The sequence below is a fragment of the Anarhichas minor genome, unplaced genomic scaffold (assembly GCF_050575085.1).
Source record: "Anarhichas minor isolate MPS153535 unplaced genomic scaffold, ASM5057508v1 ptg000026l, whole genome shotgun sequence".
In the NCBI taxonomy this organism is placed as follows: Eukaryota; Metazoa; Chordata; class Actinopteri; order Perciformes; family Anarhichadidae; genus Anarhichas; species Anarhichas minor.
The window spans coordinates 7,692,540-7,714,029 of NW_027466472.1; the positions used below are offsets into that span (position 1 = coordinate 7,692,540).

General features: G+C 41.3%; 1 protein-coding gene across 1 annotated transcript in view; it reads left to right on the plus strand.

The window, feature by feature from the left end:
* Positions 1-21,490, plus strand: part of gria4a (glutamate receptor, ionotropic, AMPA 4a) — a gene marked incomplete at its 5' end in the record, with an annotated part of 105,760 nt that overhangs the window by 45,606 nt on the left and 38,664 nt on the right. The window contains 8 exons of the mRNA XM_076100563.1: positions 3,763-4,002; positions 6,721-6,773; positions 7,021-7,152; positions 9,649-9,702; positions 11,107-11,265; positions 15,190-15,357; positions 16,035-16,139; positions 17,033-17,143. Of these exons, the coding sequence (XP_075956678.1) occupies positions 3,763-4,002; positions 6,721-6,773; positions 7,021-7,152; positions 9,649-9,702; positions 11,107-11,265; positions 15,190-15,357; positions 16,035-16,139; positions 17,033-17,143 (1,022 nt within the window). The remainder of the gene's footprint in view (positions 1-3,762; positions 4,003-6,720; positions 6,774-7,020; positions 7,153-9,648; positions 9,703-11,106; positions 11,266-15,189; positions 15,358-16,034; positions 16,140-17,032; positions 17,144-21,490) is intronic.

Sequence of the window (21,490 nt, forward strand, 5' to 3'; positions counted from 1 at the left end):
CTGAAGGTCGCCCCGGGCAATGCCCGGAACACTATGCCTTATGGCTTTTAAACCTGTTTGTATTCCTCATTTACACAGGTGCTTCTTTTATCTTGGCCTGTACCTGCAGGTAATGAGAGCTCACAGTATTTCTTGCGGTGTTTCTGTGGCTGTCTGGAGAACGTCTCTGCAGCGGGAGGGTTATTCAGACTAATGGGTGAGAAGCAACTGCAGTATCAGGACCGAAAGTCTGAAAGTTATTTATTGCAGGATGGGGGTGTATGCTTTTGTGTGTTCAAAATGTGTATAGATGACTATGTCTGTTATGTGTGTGTTAGCTTTTATATTGTGTGCTGTGCAGTGGTAGTTAAATCAGTAGCAGAGCATCTGCTCTTGCTGTGATGTGAAATACAAACAAGTGGCCAGTTTAGAGACGGAGGCACGATGCTAAGAGAGGTGAGGAAAGAGGGAGGGAGGGGAGACACATGAGAGACACTTGGGAAATAATACCAGAGAAAAGGGAGCTAAGCTATTTGTCCGTATAGTGTACTGATTGAGCATTATATCTTCTTCCCTGTTATGCAAATTGGACAAGATTGAATTTGAAAAACAAGAAATAAAGGGATGTGCCAAGTGTGCACATGATTGAGAGGTATTTCTAAATGCACAGAGACACAAATGAAATGAATCAAAGAGAGGCAGGGATAGCTGCAGAGGAAGATGCAACGATGCTGAGGCTTGATATGCTGTATAGAGTAATGCAGCTAAAGGAGGGGCGTTTTAAGGAGATACATGGAGAGGGCTGCACAGAGAAAGAGCAAGGTTTGACAGACAGAGCGAGCAATTAAGAACCCAAAAAAAGACAGGAGAGTGTACACACAAAGAAATGTAACATTATGGAGATGCTAAGAGAACAAGCGAGGGGGAGGCAAGGATGTGTAGAGGTAGAGGAAGTCCCAGGAGACCTATTGTGTCCGATGCTTTTACTGTGGTGATGATGCACCCTGCCGCTGGTCCCCTCCTCTCATTAAAGCTTTATGAAGCAAGCTTAGCACACATTTTATTACAATGACGCCACTGTCTGGCACATTCCAGCCTTGTGGCGTGATGGTGGTGGTGGTGGTGGTGGTGGTGGAGGGCATTGCAGAGAAACAAGCTCATGGAGACGTACATCAGAAAGGGAAACATGGGAATAAGAAAGGATGACAGAGTCAGAGAGGCAAAGCCAGCATCAGAAGGCATAGATCGAAAATAAGGGAAGTGAGAAAGTGAATGATAGGAGAGAACAGGGAAAGAGATAGTGGATGAATGAAGAACAAGACATAGAGACTGTTGTTATGTGCTCTGGGCCTCTGTGTGTTTGGTAACAGATGTCTTGGTGTTTAAAATAGATTGTTTTGGGATTAAGGCTATCAATATGTCCTTACATTTTGATGGAAACCCGAGAGATGGGTGAAAAATATAATTTACAGACAGTGATGTCACAAACTGCTTCTAGGCCAGTAGTTTCAGTCAAGTTTTAAAAGAAATCCATCAGATGCCATGGGAGCAGCACTCCACTCTGTTACACAGTAAGTCACTTCACATGTAAAGTTCCTTCGTTTTTGTTCTGCTGCTTTTTCTATATTCGCTCTGTTCCCAAAAGCAGCGTATCCCAAAAACACAAATTAATTTAAAAGCACAGGAATGGCTTTGCCATAACACTGCTGTCAAATAATATCAATTGTGTGTTGATTCTTTTGTTTTCCATTGACAGAGTTAGGACACCATTTCTATCAGCCATGAACTGCCATTATAAATGAAGTATAATTTCCCCTGCATGTTTCAGTCTGAATGGACACATCTTACCAAACTTTCTCTGCTTGCTGTTTGCTTCAATCCTCGTCATTTCGTTGTTATTTTGAGTTTAGGTGAACACTTGCTCCTGATTTTTCCGAGCACTTATTAATGAAGTCAACTTCACTGATTTAGTGTAAACATCTTTGTGCATTCCAGGTACTGGACTGTAAAATATAGCATCTGTCATTTAGTAGTTAATCACACACAGGCTCATCTCTTTAACCATCTCTCATGTTGTAATGTGCTCTGAAGTATCAAAGAAAACCTAGAAATGCCATCAAAAAAAATCTTGTAAGTTTGTTGACTGTTGTTGTTGATGTGACTCAGCTCCCACTGAATGACGCATGCTAGCATACGTAGTATGCTAGTTCTCTGAATTCAAGACATTTAGCTGCTGTCATAATCAGAGACTAAATCCCTGCCTTATCGCCTCCTGGGTGCAGGGGCCTCGGCTTTGTTTAATTGCCACAAGCCGAAGCGTCAAAGCTGCATCTCCCTCAGTATTTACCCCCAGTGAGGCTTACAGCTGATAATGGAATTATTTTGAGTGCCAGGGGGAGGGAGAGAGGGAGGAACAGAAAAGAGGAGGCAGTCATAGGGGAAGAGAGGGAGAAGAGATGACAGAAAGTGGATGGTGGAGGCTGCTAGAAAGATGATGGATGTCGTGTCTGCCTTTAAAACAAAAGAGAGGGGAAAAGGTATGAGATGAAGTGATGCGCTAGGAGATTAAAAAGGGAGAAAAGGTTACAGAGTGATAGCCAGTTGATGCCAAAAGCAAAGTCTGCAGTCCCCCTGTCTCACCGTTTACTCCAGTGTGACGTATTGCAGGGTGGAGAGTGAATTATGACGCAGGATATAGAGCTCATGCTCAAAACATGCCCGCCTGATAGCTAAAGGATGAATGGCTCTAAAGACAGAAAGGAGGGGATGAAAGAAACGGATGAAAGAAAGAGAAACATTAAAGAGTATAAAGAGAAAAAAAATGATTTGACATACTTCACTTCACTCGCTGAGTCCTTAGAAAGTGAAGCATGTGTTTGCGTGCACATTTTGGTTGATTTGTCAGAATATGCAGGACTCTCCGACTCACACACCCAAGAGCTTTTTTTTTTTTGGTGTGCAAACACAGTTGTGGTCGAGCCGCATTGATGAGCGACAAACCGAAGCAGAGGAGAGATTTTTGTGGAAACGAGATAGCGGAGGACGTCGATGCTTTTCACTCTCCTCTCTTTCATGGTTGAAAGCTTCAGGATGTTTGAAGACTGACTTGCAGTGTTGTAGTGGAAAATTACTTCACATCTGAAGTGAGCTTGCGGCTCGGTCAAGGGTTTTGTATCTGTGTGTGTGTGTGTGTGTGTGTGTGTGTGTGTGTGTGTGTGTGTGTGTGTGTGTGTGTGTATGCATGGGGGTTACACTGTAAGCTCCAAGCAGGTGGGGCTATTTGGCTGTAATTTCTTTAACAACTGTATAATTAGACATGCCAGTTTTGGCTAGTGGAAATGATTTTGTGACAGTCTGAATTGTTTTTTGTGCCATGAATCTGTCCATGAATCATGAAAAGCTGTTTTTTTAGAGCAAACTCAACAAGACCTCAGTAAAACTGATTGATGCATTTGAAGTTTCATCAGATTTGAGCCTTTAGACCAGTTAAATTTATGGTTGCTGACACACACCACTCAATAAGTGGGTCTAATTAAGTGACAGAAGCTGAGGCTGCCACTCATTAAAATGGTTGACATGTTTAAAAAATCCACAGTGTGTATTTAATTAGGGAACATGTGTCTTTCTCTGTTCCACCTTCTTGTTTTTTCTTCTTGTCTGTTCATTTGCAAAGCTCTCAACTCTGTATTCGTGTTTTCTCATTTTTCTCCCCTTGTTTTCCTTCTTTCATCTGGATCCCTCCCCAACACCCCTCCCTTACCTTCAACTCCCTCCTTGCATCAGTCTGTTCTCAGTATTCAAGGGGAGTCTTCGCCATCTTTGGCCTTTACGACAAGCGCTCGGTGAACACGCTGACGTCGTTCTGTGGGGCCCTGCACATCAGCCTAGTGACGCCCAGCTTCCCCAGCGAAGGAGAGGGCCAGTTCACCCTGCAGCTCCGGCCGTCCATCAGAGGGGCTTTGCTGTCACTGTTGGACCACTATGACTGGACCCAATTTGTCTTCCTCTACGACACTGACAGAGGTGAATGCACAATGACAAATGCATTAACAAGTTATATAGAGAGTTGGTGTTTCAAGATAAAAGAAAGTCACACAATTTGATAACCGTAGACGTATTTTTACCAAAATAATATCTACATACAACATAGACAATTAACGTTAGCCGTTATTAGTTACTGGCCTCGGGGATTGAGCGAGGAAATTGCATAGCTGAAGTAAGTTCAAGTTTACAATATGTTCACTTTTGTAATTCCACCAGTTGACATCAAAATGCTGCAGTACAGTCATATTGTTTTGTCAGTTGACTTCACCTCTTGGGTGTTTTCTACTCCCTTTTTATTCCTTATTGGATTTCAAGAGAAAGGTCAGAGAGGGATTTGGGGAAAGTATGCCAAGTGGTCTGTAACTCAGTTGTATAGGCTGCATTCACTGTACAACAGAACAGTCCAAATGACTGTGACTGGAGTGACGCTGTGTCCTTATGACGCCGCAGCTGAACTCATAAACTCTGATAACAGCAGTATCTCTGGGGTTAAATTAAATACTCAGCTACAGAAGATTAAAATTGTTTTCCAAATTAGTCTGGTTTAAAATGCTTTTTTGCATGAATAACTATTTGTTAATTTGGGCTCAGTTTGGAATGGCACAGAGAACAATATTATAATATCATCAAGTCATATTAATCTTTTTGAAAGTCTATTTCTGGGATTATTTAACCTTAATTTAACTCCCAGTTAGTAGGCTGTGCTACTAGACCTGCACTTTCCTGATGAAAAAATACAGCTGCAGAAACAAGGGTGCAATTTGGCACTTTTCAGCAAGAAACTATCGTGTTTGGCCTCAACTCTTGCAGCGTTTAACCGGATTCAATTTAACCACCCATCATGCAGTGCACGTAAGTTAGTGGAGCAGGCACAGCTGGAGCCCACGGCCCCTATCCACTGTCATGGGAATGCTTGGCACGCTCTGTCTTTCTCTCTCTCTCTCTCTTTCTTTTTCTCTCTCTCACACACACACACACACGCACGCACAGACTAAGTCCCTGCCACAGGGGGACGCAGGTCAAACATGATGCAGAGTCCCCAGACCAAGGTATAGTGGCATGTTAGGGGGGAATCTGTGAGCTGCAGAGTGTGTGTGTGTGTGTGTGTGTGTGTGTGTGTGTGTGTGTGTGTGTGTGTGTGTGTGTGTGTGTGTGTGTGTGTGTGTAGTTGTGTGGATTCTATCTGTGCCTCTGCCACCTTCCCTCTGGTCCAGGTTGTCTGGGTTAGTACCCAGGGGGAGCAGAAGGAGAAAGAGGAGGGACAAAGGGGAGCAGGAGGGACAGGTTAGGTGAGTCGAGCTGGTGGAGCTGTCAAAAAGAGACAACATAGGAAAGACAGGTGTGAGAAAAGGGAGGATGAGACAAACAAGGTGACAGAGGAAGAGACAGGAAGAGGAGAAAGCAGAGGAGGGAGTGGAGGGAGGCAGGGGGGAGATTACAGAAAGGGAAAAAAGGAGAAGTAAGAGGACAGCCAGGATGGCAAGCCTCTGGAGAGATACAGTAGCACATAACAGGAAGAGGGGTTGCAAATTGAGACGAAGGAGGGATAAATGGAGCGGAGGATAGATGCTTAGAGTATGGGCTTGACTTGGCCAAGGCAGGGCCCGTCATTATAGGATCCCATCAGGCCCTGCTGCTGGTAATGTGCTGGAAAATGGGCAGTAACACTGTGATCTGTTTTATGCTCCCTGCTCTGCTCTGCTCCACAGACAGCCTGCTGACACACACTCACACACACACACAAACTGAGGTATGTCCACAAGCTTGCGCACAAGTTTACAAAGACATACGGCAGATTAATGTTTTTACATCCATGCAGGAATTAGAAAATACGTATTACTCACGGACAAACGTTACCCGAAACACAAACATTAATTTAGGACACAAACTTATTTACAATATCACTTGTGAGGCTGGAAAAGTAAAAGAGTGATTTCACACCACACAAAAATACACACATTTCCACACATACACGTTGTGATTACTGAGGCTTCAGATGTTCTTTTTTTGCTTTCAACTCAAGCAGTAAATAGCTGCTTCCACAAAAATTGAAAGAAAATAGGGTTGGCACTGTTGCACCGCAGTGTGTGTGTGTGTGTGTGTGTGTGTGTGTGTGTGTGTGTCATTGTGTGTCATTGTGTGTCATGCACACTTTGAGTGAATTGTGAGATATGTTCATATACTTTCCACAGTTCCCATTCTACTTCAGAGCTAACAGCATATTTAGAGGTTTGATAGAGATTTCAACGATCATTATGATAAAAATGCAGTATCTGTGTGCCAATATTGCAAATGACCATTAAGGTGATACTGAGTTTTCTCTCATTATTGTTATTTTTTACTCTTGTTACGACCCATCTAGACAGCTGTTCAATGTAATACACTTTAATTCATTATCGCTTGTGTTTCCACCTGCTGCTCATGAGATCATATTAACTTTGAAACTCATAATATCATGCCGGGAGGCATATTCAGCCTTTTCAAACTTGTACTCTATTGTGTAGAAAAAGATCTTTCCTTTCTGTGATTTGTTCCAAGCTCTAAAATTGATGAATTGATTGAAGTGGCAGCGTGTTCTCCGATGAGTAGCTTTTGAATAAAAAACCATATAATTACTCCACGTCCCAATAACGACTTCTACCTACAACTTTAACTCTCCCTCTCTCTCTTTTCCTTCCCTTATTCTCTGTTGTCTAGGTTATGCAATACTGCAGGCAATTATGGAGAGAGCGGGGCAGAACGGATGGCAGGTCAGGATACACAAACACACACTTTCCTGGAAAAAGGCCAAAAAAATCACACGCAACAACACTGTTATGCGACATACATACAGTGCATGTGTAATTTACACAATCACACATTCATTGAACCAATGTTTTTGGTGTTAATTCTTCAAACACAATTGTTAACTCGCTTCTGGTTTGTATGCATGACCTTATTCCTTTGCTGTTTGTGTTTGTATGCGCATCCACGTTTCCTGTGTGCATTTTAACCCAGGTGAGTGCTATCTGTGTGGAGAGCTTCAATGAGGCAGCATACCGCCGACTCTTAGAGGAGTTGGACCGACGTCAGGAGAGGAAATATGTCATTGACCTGGAGCCTGAAAGACTACAAAGCATCCTGGAACAGGTAATGGGTTCACACTTGGTTCACACAAGTGGTTTACCAAGACTTTCTTCAAAACAACAACAACAACACAAAGACACAACATCTAAGAGATAATTTAGGTAACAGGACTGTGTGTTGAGATTGATATTCTCAGTCGTACTTACAATATAATCAAAATTACAGATAATTGGATAACTTGCTTTTTACCTTCCCCTGGCCTTCAAGAGACCCGTACATGATCATGTGACTTGTGTTATATCCTAAATGTTTCGAGGACTATAACTGGACTGAGTGAAAACCTGGAGACATGAGACATAAAATATGTATATTGAATCGCCTATTATGAATTTCTAATAGAAACATGTATTTGTATATCTAAATTGGAAAACAATAATATTAAAAAACAAGATTTCTAAAGGACACTAATCATTATGTTTCATGGTGAAATGTGCTAGTAGTGTTAGAGAGTGGAGACGGCCTAAACATGTATCTTTAAATTGCAATTAGGACAAAGTGCAGGGCACTTCGCTTGATAATAATTGTAATGCTCATCATGTTTTGTAAATGTAATTGGTAGGATGGAAAGATTATGAAAAAATAATTGATTAATGAATACTTAACTTAAAAGTTCACTGCAAATTAACATTGTAGATGCCAGATAGATAGTGGCTTCATATGGTTATTTATTGATATACGTGTACACGACATGGTGCATTACTAAACACTATAGTCCTTAGCTACAGTACATCACAAGATTAAAAAAAATCACTATTAGTTGCAGGCACTGCAGGCACAGGATGACATTTGACACTGATCTGGAACCTGAAGGACCCTACAGCATTTAGAATCTAGATCATAAGATACTGCTTTAACGGAGGCCGCACTATAGTTTTATGTGGCACTGTTGCTATCACTGAGATTACTACAGACAGTGCAGAGATTCTATCACTGACCTGGACTTAACAGCACTTAAGACTTAATGATAAGGTACAGACACACCAACATGACACATTATTAACTTAAAACACGTAGTAAGCTTTTTTGTAAGTATTTAAAACCAAACCTTTTTAACAATTCAAAAAAAAAAAAAGTATTTCATTCCCAAATATAGTATCCCATATTGTTTGTTTCAATTGTATTACTGGTGTCTGTCTCCTTCACTCAGCTAGTTGCAACAACCCTCCTTATTCTTTCTGACATCTGGAGTGAAAACAAGATGTGAATTTTTCCCTGGAGTTCATAATGTGGAGTGAAAAATGTGACTTCCCCAACAGCTACATCAGTGTATGATTGCAGTAAACACACCATACTGCCCACTCGGATACAGATTTTGAGAACACACACACAACACACACACGCACACACATATGAAGGCACACACTCTGAAACCTTACACTTGTCCATGTTCATTATATCATCTGTCTTGCTTGATGGTTGAGCTCTGACAGGTGGTGCAGATGTTTGTGTGTGTGTGTGTGCTCTTTCACTCTGGTGTCAGTGTCATCATATCGCATCACATCTGATCCTCTGTCTGCACATCTGACTAGCTCAGTGACCCTCCACCCCAACACACACACACACACACACACACAAGCATGCACATGTATCTGTAAAATACAAACCAGCACATAATGCAAGCAAACATACACACCAGCTTTTAACTGCACATTGTCATACAAGTACACACACATGAACACACAAACATACACCAGTAGAAGCATCCCAGACAGACAGACAGTAAGACAGTTTCTTAATTGGCTTCTGTGGCGAGTGAACAGACGGACGGAGAGACTCACACTAACATACACACGCGAGTATATACAGAGACAGGCATACAGACGCACACTCTCGACACAGCGGGCTCTGTAGTGCTGGCATTGGCAAGCGTCCCTGCACTGAGACAGAGACTGCTCTGTTTGACTGCCCCTGCCAGCTGCGTTCTGTGTGTGTTTGTGTGTGTGTGTGTGTGCATGTGTGTGTGTGTGTGTGTGCATCTGTATGTGTCACTACCTAGCTGTTGATGTGTGGAGGACAGAGATGGAAAGAAAATAATGTGAGCCATTTATTAATGAAGTTTTAGGCACCGTGTTAATGTGAAGATTCTCATTCCTCCTATCACAATGTGTGCTATTTCACAATGACAAAAAAAATATTACAGATTCCAGTGCTGGGCAGGATTTCACTTTCAACTTAACCAGTGTAGAGTCTGAGGCAGCATGGTACCAAGGACAAGTGCAGTCCTTACAGGCTCACCGCTCCCTCTGCTTTTAATCAGTATAAGAATATAACCACAGCCACAGATGGTAGGGAGTCTCCTTTATCTGTGACTCCCCTGCCCTTCTCTCTAAAACTGATTTCAACCAACTTTAACTTCTTTAGCTAGTTCGTTCAATGACTCGTGAGTGAATTGTGAATCCTACAGTACGCTCCCTGGTTTGCCACACCACATGCATTGTCAATAGATAGCAAATAAATGATGTATTGTTTCTCTCTCTCTGTGTTTTTTTTTCTTTTCAGGCTGTAAGTGTGGGGAAACATGTGAAAGGTTACCATTACATCGTAGCAAACCTGGTAAGAGCTCCAAATGGCATTGCTTGTCCTTGGCTGTTATTTTGCTAAATGTTTTGTAGAATGTTGGTTTAGTGTCTTGTCTGAATAGACTACATGAAGATAATTCCTTTTCATTTAAGATTTGGCAAACAGACACAAACATTATCAAGACAAATTTGAATCACCCATGACACTCAACGGCTGCGTGTTTTAGGCCAACATCATGAGACACATGTTTTACTGACCCCTACTCTGACATTCAGCTTGTTCGAAATTATTAGCAGAAAAAAATAAAAACACCATGTTTGCCATGTTCCGCATTGAGCTTTACAAATTCGCACTAAGTTGTCATTTTTTTCCTTCCACTTCAAAATTAATACATTTGTCTTTCCTCAACAAAGTCAGAGCTGCAGGTAGCCGCCAGAACTTGCATCAGTAAATGAAGTATTGCTTCAATCTTAATCCCTGAAATCTGTTCCACAGCAGTTCTCTCTGGGACGGTGAAAAAGGGTCCAGTGAGCTCAGGTCAAGTGAGATAGGCTTTTAGCAATTAGCATCCATCAACCCAGGATAACCCTCACATCTTTTTACACTCTAAATGTGTCTTTGGCCTGTTCCCAAATGGATCCCTCTCCACAACCACTTTACTATGAAGGGTCACTGTGCATGAAGTCACACTCTCAGCTGTAGAAGCCACTCCACATTAAATAGATATAAATAATCAGTTAAACTCATGGAAGTATGACTTGTCAGCAAAGGTCACCACACTGTGTCGGAGGAGTTTGTCGAAATACCCAGTGGCAATTGGGGGGTCCTACCTAACCTGGTAATCCAGTGTTACACGGTGCTGAATTCTTACACAGACTCAAAACGCAATGAAGGTCAACAAGATTTCATGGTTGCAAGCCAAGACAATCAACTAGGCGGTACACACTTTGCACACACATTACCAAGGCGCATGTTGTTAACAATAAGGCCCTCACACAACCACACAAACACGCAACAACTATATGCCCTGCAATAGAATCCACACAGCGCACTCGCCTCTGTCTTTCCAACCCGAAAACTCGCCGTACAACTTTAACCTTTCACAACTTTTACATCACGGAGCATTTGCAACAGCGCCACCCATGGAAGAAGACCACAACGTTTTTTCTTCTGTATTTATATTTGTAAATAAATATTTTGCAGTTCGAATGTTGGATACTGCTGGAAGATTTTTAGTGACAAATTCTTTTTTAAAGATTTTCCCAGTGACCCCCCCCCCAAAAAAAACAAATGTTTGCTGGCGAGGCTATGGGGGGGGGTCAATCAAGGGGTCTCGGACTCCCCTGAGACTCCCTATATTTTGCACTCTGTTCTTTCTGTGCTTGCATTGGCCCTTATTTCACTTTGTCTTTCCATCTCTCTTTCTCTCTCTCTCAGGGATTTAAGGACATATCTCTGGAGCGGTTCATGCATGGCGGCGCCAATGTGACTGGTTTCCAGCTGGTGGACTTCAGCAGGCCTATTGTTATTAAACTGATGCAGCGTTGGAACAAACTGGATCAGAGAGAGTACCCTGGATCTGAAAGCCCACCTAAGGTGATACAAATGTACTGTCCCATCCTTAAATATAAGGATTGGAAAGAGCTTCCCCAACTCTAACAAATTTAATTTGAAATAGTTGCAATAGCGGGTTTTGTTGGGAAAATGTCCTTATTCTACCTTGGCTGCTTTATTCATGAAAATGCAGAACTTCACTTTACTTCAGAAAAAGGTATTTTCCACTACATCACATTGTCAGTACATCTACATATACAACAGAACAATTTTCACAGCTACACACAGTCGTCCACACACACACACACACACACATGCATTTAGTGAAGGTGGCATTGGTATGCAAATTGTTCTTCTTGCCTGAAATTCACTGCAGAAGTCAAATGTACAGCTCAGACAGGTAACTAGTCACAGGGTGATATGCTGCATTGAAACCATTCAGAGTGTGATATGGTACATTTGGTATAGCTTCTAAGCCAATCAGAGTGTGACTTCAGGATGTCGGAAAGGTGACTTGGCTGATCCTACTATGATTGAATGCATAAATTCCTACATAATTCTGTTATTTAGTGTCAAGGTTAACGTGATGCATACAGATTCTTCAGACTTCTTTCTCATGTCTGTCATGCATAATATTTCCTCATGATATCTCAGTCCGGACTCCGTTTAAATGCTACATTGCTTGAAAACGGTCATATGGTTGCTTTAAGAGGCAATTTGGCCTTGTGCGCTCTGATTAATTTGTCGTGCAGTTAACACATCAGTCATAATTTTGCTTTAATGAAAACTCACCTCCTGGCATTTGCTCATAAGTGTTCTTGACCACTCTGTTCAAAGAAGTGAATAAAAAGCAAATCAGCTTTAAAAATGTCCGTCTTTTCTTTTTTTAAAGTGCTGTGTGGCTGTCCTAATTTATGCCAATGTGAAGGTTACTATATTTAGATTTCTAAAAGGAACTGATTCATAGTTGGAAAAGCAACTGATAGATATTATTTAAGGATGGAATTTGATGTGGTGGTATGTCCCTGACCCATCCGCCTGCTCCAAAGCAGAAACACTCAACACGCGTCTTTTGACCGAGTACTGACACGCAGCACATTGCGTTTGATTTGTGTATATATTAACTGGAAATATGTCCACCTACCTATTAAAAAGGCATCATATTGCAGCTATCTGTCCAGTCCTCTTTGACTCACACCCACATGCAGTCACTCTCAGAGGACACGCACACAATTTAGTTATGATATGAGTCTTAAAACGCTGCGACTTTGTGTTGATGGTTATGTTCTTTTATTGTTGGGATGTCATTTTTTACCCAAGGACCAGTGTCAACTGGCTAATCATGGCTCTCAGATTTACCTGATGAATTTTCATTAGTGGATGTCAGCTGCATCAATCGACCCGTTTACACAACAGTTGGTTTGTTAATGGAAATAAACTTATTGTAAATTTTTGTGACAAATAGATACAAAATATAGGTAAACACAACTGCAAGTGTTCTGATCTTTCAGAAATGTGTGAACGTATTTGATTAGGTGCATTCAAAGGTTCTCTTCCCAAAATGTCGTTTTACCTCTGACTTTTGCAAAGAAATAAACCAGATTTTAATGATTTAACACAATAACACAAAACCAGGTATCTCTAGTTACAACAGATGCTTCCAACGTGCTTCAGGCTAATTGGTGCTGTGTAAAAACTGAGCTCAGTTAGCCTTGGGCCAACTCATAGCCTCAGGCCAAGTAGTCTAATAATGTGCAGTGTAAAAATCACTATGCAGACATGTCCCTTTCACAATGAAGAATGGATTTTGAGCTAGCTGCTTTTGGCCATCAATCAAAATCTCTTAACCTAGTGTTTCTCAACTCTGCTGTGCCTGTACATGTGTCAAAGTATAAAGGATATCTTCAGTTATATCTCAATATTCTTTCATGATTATTATTGTAGCTTCTGTGTGAAAAGTTGCACGTGCTTTCTTTTGTCGGCTGAGGCTCTGGGGTAGAGCTGCTTGTCCTTTAAGGTTGGTGGTTTGAACCTCAATTCCTAATATTGAAGTGTGCTTGAGGGAGACACTGAACCACGAGATGCTCCACTGCTCTTAAGTGCTTAGGATAGTTAACTGTAAAGGTCAAATTTTGCATATGTAATGTATGTGACGATTGAATCAAAGAGTTTTATTGCATACATCATTTATAAATCTGGTTCTTGGTATACGTAGAGTAAACTCGTGCTAGTCTATTTGAGAATGCTCGTTCAGTTTTCTCTGTTTTGTCTTGCTGGATTTTCCCTGAACTTGGAGGTTTGAACTGATCCTAAAAAAAATATCCAGAATTAGGCGTTTTCTTCCAAAACCAATACTGTTTTCTATGTGACCCCAAGGTGTTTCTATCTTACTTGTGAGAGAAACAAAAAAACAGTATGCTATCTGGGTCAGTTTTGTTGTTTTGTTTCTCCTGGGTTTGGAGTCTATAGTCATCATATGTCAGTTGCACGCCTAAAGGCTTCTTTAGTTTCAAAGGGGAGAGATGAAAGGAGGATAACATGGTTGTGCAGCCTTCCATGCCTTGTGGGATGCAAATCAAGAGACGTCAGTAAGAGAGTAAACTATACCTGCAGAGGCTTGGAGAGCATCGGCTGAGTCTCTCAGCTGACGTCCCTCTTTCCTCACATTTTCATCTCACCACTCGTTTCCGCCGTGATGTGAAGGCAGCCCGCTGTGTGTTTGACTGCCTCTGTCTGTGTGTTGGCTGGGTGGGTTTGTTGCTGCTGAGTGTGTGGTAATGTTCCCCGCTGTGTGTTACCTATAATGAATTTGTCAAACAATCTGTCAAGATCACCGCTACTTTCAAGAGTTTCATCAGAGAAGAGATAATAGCACCTCTTACCCTTTCACTTTTCCTTACTCACTGCAACGTTTCAAATGTCCTTTAAAATATTTACTTAAGATCACTTCTTAAGGGCCACATCGTATTTTAGAATATAATGAAACCACATTCATAAATCCTGGGAATCTTTATCTTGCCATCAAAGGGAAATTCCTAACAAAGTGGATTCAATTATCAGATTAACAATATTAAACACATGTTATGTCATTGTAATGGCCCAGCGACTGTATTTGAAAAAGCCTGTCTAAAACTGGCACATTTACAGTGATGCTGATTGATGTTTACTGGTGTTAACTGTGGAAGTCAAATAAAAGTCATCGCGATAGACTGAGGCACAGGTCAGCGTGTTTGCATGGTGGTAAGGTTGGTTACAGGGATTTAAGATGGTCTGAGGTCTGATGCAGTGATACAGCTGTTGTCTAAGATCAAATTGGTTCTCTTTTTAGGAATTGGCCCGGCAACATTAGCGCGTTCTACTTTGGCTTGGTGAATCACAGAAAGCATCTATTCAAACACTGTTTGTTGTGTATCTTAACTCATGGAGTCTTGCAGAGTGAACCCATCACTGAAAAGAAAATGTGGATGCTTTTTGTGTTAAAAAGCTGTGACTCTTTGTGATTGTTCATTGTAATTCACAGACTAAAAGAAACATCTAAATAAATGTTTTGTGATGTTTAAATCAGTAGATTGTGTAAAAACAGGAGTAAAACGGGCCAATATTCATGATTATGTAAATTTTAGAAATGATTCATGTCGTTTAATATTCTAGAAACAACAAACACTAAATAATGTACTGTACTTCAGTCTTTCATTTAAACTTGGATGTAGGTACGGATCAGCTTTATTTGGTAAAAAGCTATTTTAAGCCCTGGATTCCCCCTGAGTAAAACAGGGTCTCGTTATGTTTGTTTCAGGAGACATTTTAATGCTTGAGATTTAACTGTATGACGGGATGTATTTCTGTAATACTGTGTACTAACGAAGAAGAGGTATTTATCTACATGGCAATTTCTATGTTTGAAACCTGTCACAATGATAACATTTCTCTTGTCTTCATGCACTCTGTGTTTCCTCCATCCTTCAGTACACCTCATCTCTAACGTATGACGGCGTCCTTGTGATGGCCGAGGCCTTCCGCACCCTTCGACGTCAGAAAATTGATATCAGTCGCCGCGGCAACGCTGGCGACTGCCTGGCCAATCCAGCTGCTCCCTGGAACCAAGGAATAGATATGGAGCGTGCACTCAAACAGGTTGGCGCAAGTTTGATGTTGTGTGGACAGGTTGCGAAACGCTTAGACAGATGTTCACAAGCATGCACAAGAGAAATCCATGAGGACATTTATGTATTTTAAACTCTTGTTGGGACTTTGATGGAGTCCCCATCAGAATCCACACACACTTAACACGCAAACTTGTATTGCTATACTTGTGGGGACATTGTAATGACCTCCATTCAGTGCTCAGTATACTCTAACATTGATAATAAGCACTATTCACCTCAACCCAGTATTTATTCTAACCTTAGCTCAAAGATAGGCTACTTGTTAACCTTGTTGGAACAGAAGTTTTGATCACTGGCTATTCATATTATTTTTGGAGAGAATAAATCCTTGATGCTACATATGATTAAGTTAGAATCCTTACATATTTCAAAAAAATCAAACCCCATTTTGGATACCACTCATGGTCACCCTTTTTTCTGCAATCACCATTCAATATACTTGCATTCTATATAGCAGTTTTCATTTTTTAGTGGGCGTGTCCTCCATTCCCGCACTGGATTCCGGTTGCCTAGCTAAGCACAAGGGATGGACAGGAAATGATGCATGCATGCAATCCAATGTTACTGTTTGTAATATCATCTCATAGATATTAGCCTCACTGCTTACTGTTAGTTTTTGGCTGGTTTTCTTTGTTCTGAATGCAGGTGCGTATTCAGGGGCTGACTGGAAACATTCAGTTTGATCACTACGGTCGGAGGGTCAACTATACCATGGACGTGTTTGAGCTAAAGAGCAACGGACCTCGCAAGGTAGGCTGTCCTCATGGCTTAGGAACAATAACAAACGGCACTTTGAATTTGTCCATGGAACAACATAAAAAACATACCAAAGCCAACTTATTCCATTCAGTTTGGGTCATTTATTTTCAGGCTGTAGTGCTGAAAAGCAATGTCAAAACAACTGCATGTAAAATTGAAGGAAAGCTCCCTTTAATCACCACTGACAGGACATACACTTACTGTTATTGTTAAAGGATAATAACTGTAGTTTATATTCTGTGCTGCATATTTCTTGTTTTATCCATCATGATTGTGAATTGTGTAATTAATTCATTTACAGCGTAATTATCTGCAGAATTCTTAATTAATAACTGTCGCACCGCAGTTATAAAATATATTAATATAACTGCAGCTGAACCATCACGGCGTCTTAATATCTTTTTGGAGTGTACATTCAGGAGCAGCTCCCAGTCAAACTTGGGGTCGATAAAACTACAGTGACATAAATAAGGAAAGTTTGAACATAACCCTTATTTGTAATAGCAAAAAGTTGGAAGACAAGGCTTAGGTTGCAGCTGCTCATAATATCTCTTTTACTGGAAAAAAAAAAATCATACATGTAGCGCCTTTAATAACGAAATAACATCATGTTCCAGCTTCTCAATTGTTCCTTTGACAGCGATGTGTGTTCATTGAAAGTTTCTGCCTCACACTCAATATCTCTCAATATCTTCTACAGTTCCAATGGGAAATCTGCTGCAGCGCGCTCATTCTGTTGACTCATTTCTTTTTATTCCTTTCTCTCCGTCTCACATAGGTTCCATTTCTTTATATATATTGTGCTATGAAGACTGATTGATTGGATGATATTTTTTCGTTTTATCACTTATTATCTCTCTCTCTTATCACTCTGTTTCTCTCAGATCGGCTACTGGAACGACATAGACAAACTTGTGTTGGTCCAGAATGATAATACTCTGTCCAATGACAGCACGGCGATGGAGAACCGCACAGTAGTCGTGACAACTATCATGGTAATGTACCCTCAGACTGCTTTTATTTCTGCATAATTTGGGTGCTGTTTGGGATTTGTTTGAAGCTGTCCTTCAACACACAACAGTCTTTCGCCAGGAATTCCACAACTTAATTTCACCAAAACCTTGCACTCACCTGATTTCCCACCTCACATCTGCTTCATGTAAAGGCTTAAAGTTTACGGAGAAGCAAGATTAGAGCAAATGTCAAATCAGGTCCACAGCAGGTGATTAATAACCGATGTTAGACGTGCTAAATAAGAAAAATAAGATCAGGTGCACAGCATGAATGTGGTTAAACAGCACTAGATAATGACCAATGTGTTACAGCCATGGCTTTGCTTCTGTACTACGGTGGTTCCAAACAAGGGGTTCCAAGACGCATTTAAGGGGTCACAAGATGATTGACAGTATAGAAAAAAAATGTTTTCTAATAGTTGCCTAATAGGATACAGAAAGCCAGGGGATGAAGTACTTTGAGTGGATGCTATGTGGCAGAGTTTTGTTAATGTCCAAGAAAAAACAGGTTGGAGCAGGATGAGCACAGAGCACAGCCAGGAGGGAGTGGCACTTATCCAGCTGGAAGATTACATTAATGTCTCATTAGTAGGCAAATCTAAAACTGACCTCAGATCACCATTTAGAAGTGACCTCAGTCCAGACTACTCGAATGGCTTTCTCATAGACACCAGTCTGCAGCCCAGTATAATTACTCCTCTTTCTTACACAAACACGGATAAAGGATGGCTAATCGGTGGATTTGTGCACATCCTCTGCTTACATTTGATTTCACTTCACCCATCTGCAGCCTTTTTATGGTGGCCATCCCCTTCCTGTAAATGCAATCAGTCTAATTCAATTGGGCATGCAAAATGATGCAAGGGAAAGCAACTCAAAAGACTAATTTCAGCCCTGAGATAAAACAAGCCACAGATGCGTGAGCTTTGGCAATTCAGCACTTTGTCTTGAGCCACTTCGCTTCATCCAGCAAACTGCTAAGTATGACCAAAATATCTGTCGTTGTACTGTAGTGCTTGCGATACAAATACCTTCAACGATTTGATAACAGGGTGAAAGTCTACACCCTCTGGCCAGGAGTGGTACTGGCCAGTCAGGTCTGCACTGAGGAAAAAAAACACACGCTGCAGGAAAGCGTTCAGAAAAAGGAATTCAGCTGGACTAAATGTCCACAGCGACTGACACGCCTTCAGACATGCACACTTCAACTGGCAATGTGTTAAGCCTCAGTGGGTAGTGCCTTTAGCCAGGCCCAAGACAAGCAAATAAAAATACATCAACACAATCAAATAAATTAAAGGGCAAGTTATTTTTTTCTGTGGCAAAAATTGTAAATATGTGTATTTTATCTTAATATAACATTACTGTTAGAATATATCATAAATATATATAGTTGTATTCATTTTGTGTGTTTGAAAAAGAGGTTAGTGTCTAAAACAGAGTTCGGCATTACTGCAGTTGTCTGTTCCCTCCCTATTTCTTCCCACCCGTGTCTGTCTGCCATCTGATTGTTTCCCACCTCACTATCCCCTCTTTCTCCCTCCCTCTCTCTAACTGTGTCTTGCTGTCTTTCATTAACTCCACTCATCTCATCAACCCCCATGCCCCCCTCGTTTTTACCTCCATGCCTACCCCCGCCTGCATATTTCTCTGTGGATGGTGACCTCAGCAGGCCTTGGCTAACCTTAGCTCAGCCACCTCCTCCTCTTTGCAGCCTCTGATGATGAGGAAGCCTCTGCTGCGACACTGATGCCGGGTCTGCAGACAGAGCGACAGACAGACACACAGACTCACCTGAGTCGCAAACCCTCGGGAAAGACAGAGGACAGACTGATTTACTGAATGTCTCTAAAGCTCTGTACAAAGACTCAGTGTGCTCTAGTTTTGCTTTGTCATGGTGGCTTTTGTCTTTACGTGTATTTTGTTTAAAAGGGGATTTTCTTTGTTTGTTCTGAAATTATTTCTTTAAGTAGTTTGCCCTGCATTAAAACAGAAGAAATGGCAAAGAGGGACAGATGAGAAGAACACGGCCACCATGTTTTGAGCCTGCAAGGCACTGGGATGCCTTTCTCGCTGTGCTCCTCATGACAATGGCTACAGTCGGACGGATACTGTGGCTGCTGTCAAGATTTGACACTTGGCTGCACAACATCACCAGACCATCAGACAGCCCTGTTAATTCAGATTATTTTCACTCCTGTCGAGGACACAACAATCACCAGCACCATCTCTGCTACACTGCAGAGAACCTGCAGGAAGAAATGCCTCACCGAAATGCATCATTTGTTCTATTTCTCTCGATACTTTTGTTTTGTTTTTGGAGGAGAGTGATACATGGACAGATCTTTGTGCCAGTGTATTTTGCCTTGTGATACTACTCTCCCTCCATCTTCATCTTTCTGCTCCGTCACTCTGTAAAACTACTCAGTCATGCTTACTCAGCCAACTTTCCTCTACTGTGTTCCAGTGAGAGCTCTACACACCACCTGAATGTAAAGGAATTCAACACCAGGGGCGCTTGACTGAAGCACAAGAGATCCCCACACATCGCATTGTAATGGTGCCATTTTAAATGTTTTGACTTGTCTAAGTTTCACACTACCATTGTAGCAAAGTGCATTAATGGGGGGATTGATTGTTAAGCCTGTTGACATTTACTTCACTTGTTAACACAGTCCCTGAGGAATTCACAATTTCTTGTTTATGCCTTTTGATTTTGCCTTAATTAATTGCAGCATACTGTACAAAATGCTCCTTTAGTGATTTGAATGTTTAATTGGCTTTAATATAATATTTCGATATAATAGATTTTCTGACTTCTAATCGATTACATTTGTCTTTAAATATATGTCTTTTGATGGATGAATTATTACTAAAAGGTGTAGCACATCCAGCTTCAAAACAAAACTGTAGAGTCCGCTCACTGTTAGATTGTTCTCCAATAGTGTGTTTATGGATGAAACGTCAATGTTGCTTTCCCACAAGGCTCCTCGTCAGGATGCAGGACACTCATATATAGAGCTGAAGATGGGAAATTGTCATTCGGGAGTTACATTATTTATGTAATAGTATAAAGTAGGCCAAATTTCATAAACAGAAGAGAAAATATGAAAGCTTCTGAAATATTGGCTTTGGAAAAATATGTTGAACCGAACTGAATGCCGTTGTCTGACTGAACGGGTGGCGGTTGAGTTATTAGCTAGACAGACAACAAGGCTCGTTTTTGGCAGGCTGGTTAGTTACCTGGTGGACTCAGCAGCTCACAGTCTTTGTGTCTGGCTGACTTACTGTGAAAAGCTTTTTAACTGGCAGGTTGTCTGGTGACAGACGATTGGCATTGTGACTAACAGTCTGGATACTGACTGACTGTCAACTGGTCATTTGTTTACTGGTGGACAGACTGCTGAACTGCCTCGCTCGCTTTATGGTGGAATTGCTGCAAGATAAATACTGGCTCACTGGCCAAATATGTGACTGGATAGATGATTATGTACGATAATTGCAATACTAAATGAATGAATGAAGTGATTGACCGATTGACTGACTGCTTGGCTTACTTCTTTGGCCATCTGAAAGGATGGCTAGTCGGCTTTTTTAATGTCTCAGTGGATGGATAACTTTTTACGTCTGGCGAAAGTCTGGCTCTTTAGATGCTGAACTGATTGTGCGTCCAGATGGCAGCCTGAATCAATGATGGAACAGTTAGGTGACTGTCCAGTCGGGTGCCTGTCTTTTTCACTGGCTGGCTAACTGGCTTACATAGCAAGTCCTGTCTGCCTTTTTGGCTCTGGTGTGAAGTGCTTCATGTCTTATCAGCACCAACCATTTGCTTCTACCAAGCTTTTCTCCCTCTTTTCCCCCACCCGTTTTCCCTCTTTATGTCTGTGTTTTCAGTCTTTCTTCTGTCTTGCTTTCCTCCTCTTTTGCTCTAAATTGTTTCACATTGTCATATTCCTCTTCCATTTTATCTCTCCTTCACACTCCCTTCTTCTGTACCTATTTATCTTCTCTCCTCACTGTAGCTATCTGTTTGTATTCTGATCTGCTCCTTCATCTTTCTTTTGTAGTTTCATGCAGCCAACACATCCCACATCCCTCTCTTCATCCCCATGTCCAAGCTCTCTTTCAACCTCCTGATCGCCATTGGCATTATTACCTTCACACCAAGACAAAGGCATCTGGGGCAAACTGATAACAAACCTTGAGGAGGCTTTAAAGTGAAACAGTGCCACCTTTGGCAGAGCTCCCACTGGTTTGTGTGCATCTGTATGTGTGTGTGTGTGTGTGTTTATTTGTAGTTTCTGTTCATGTGTAGTTGCTTACATGATA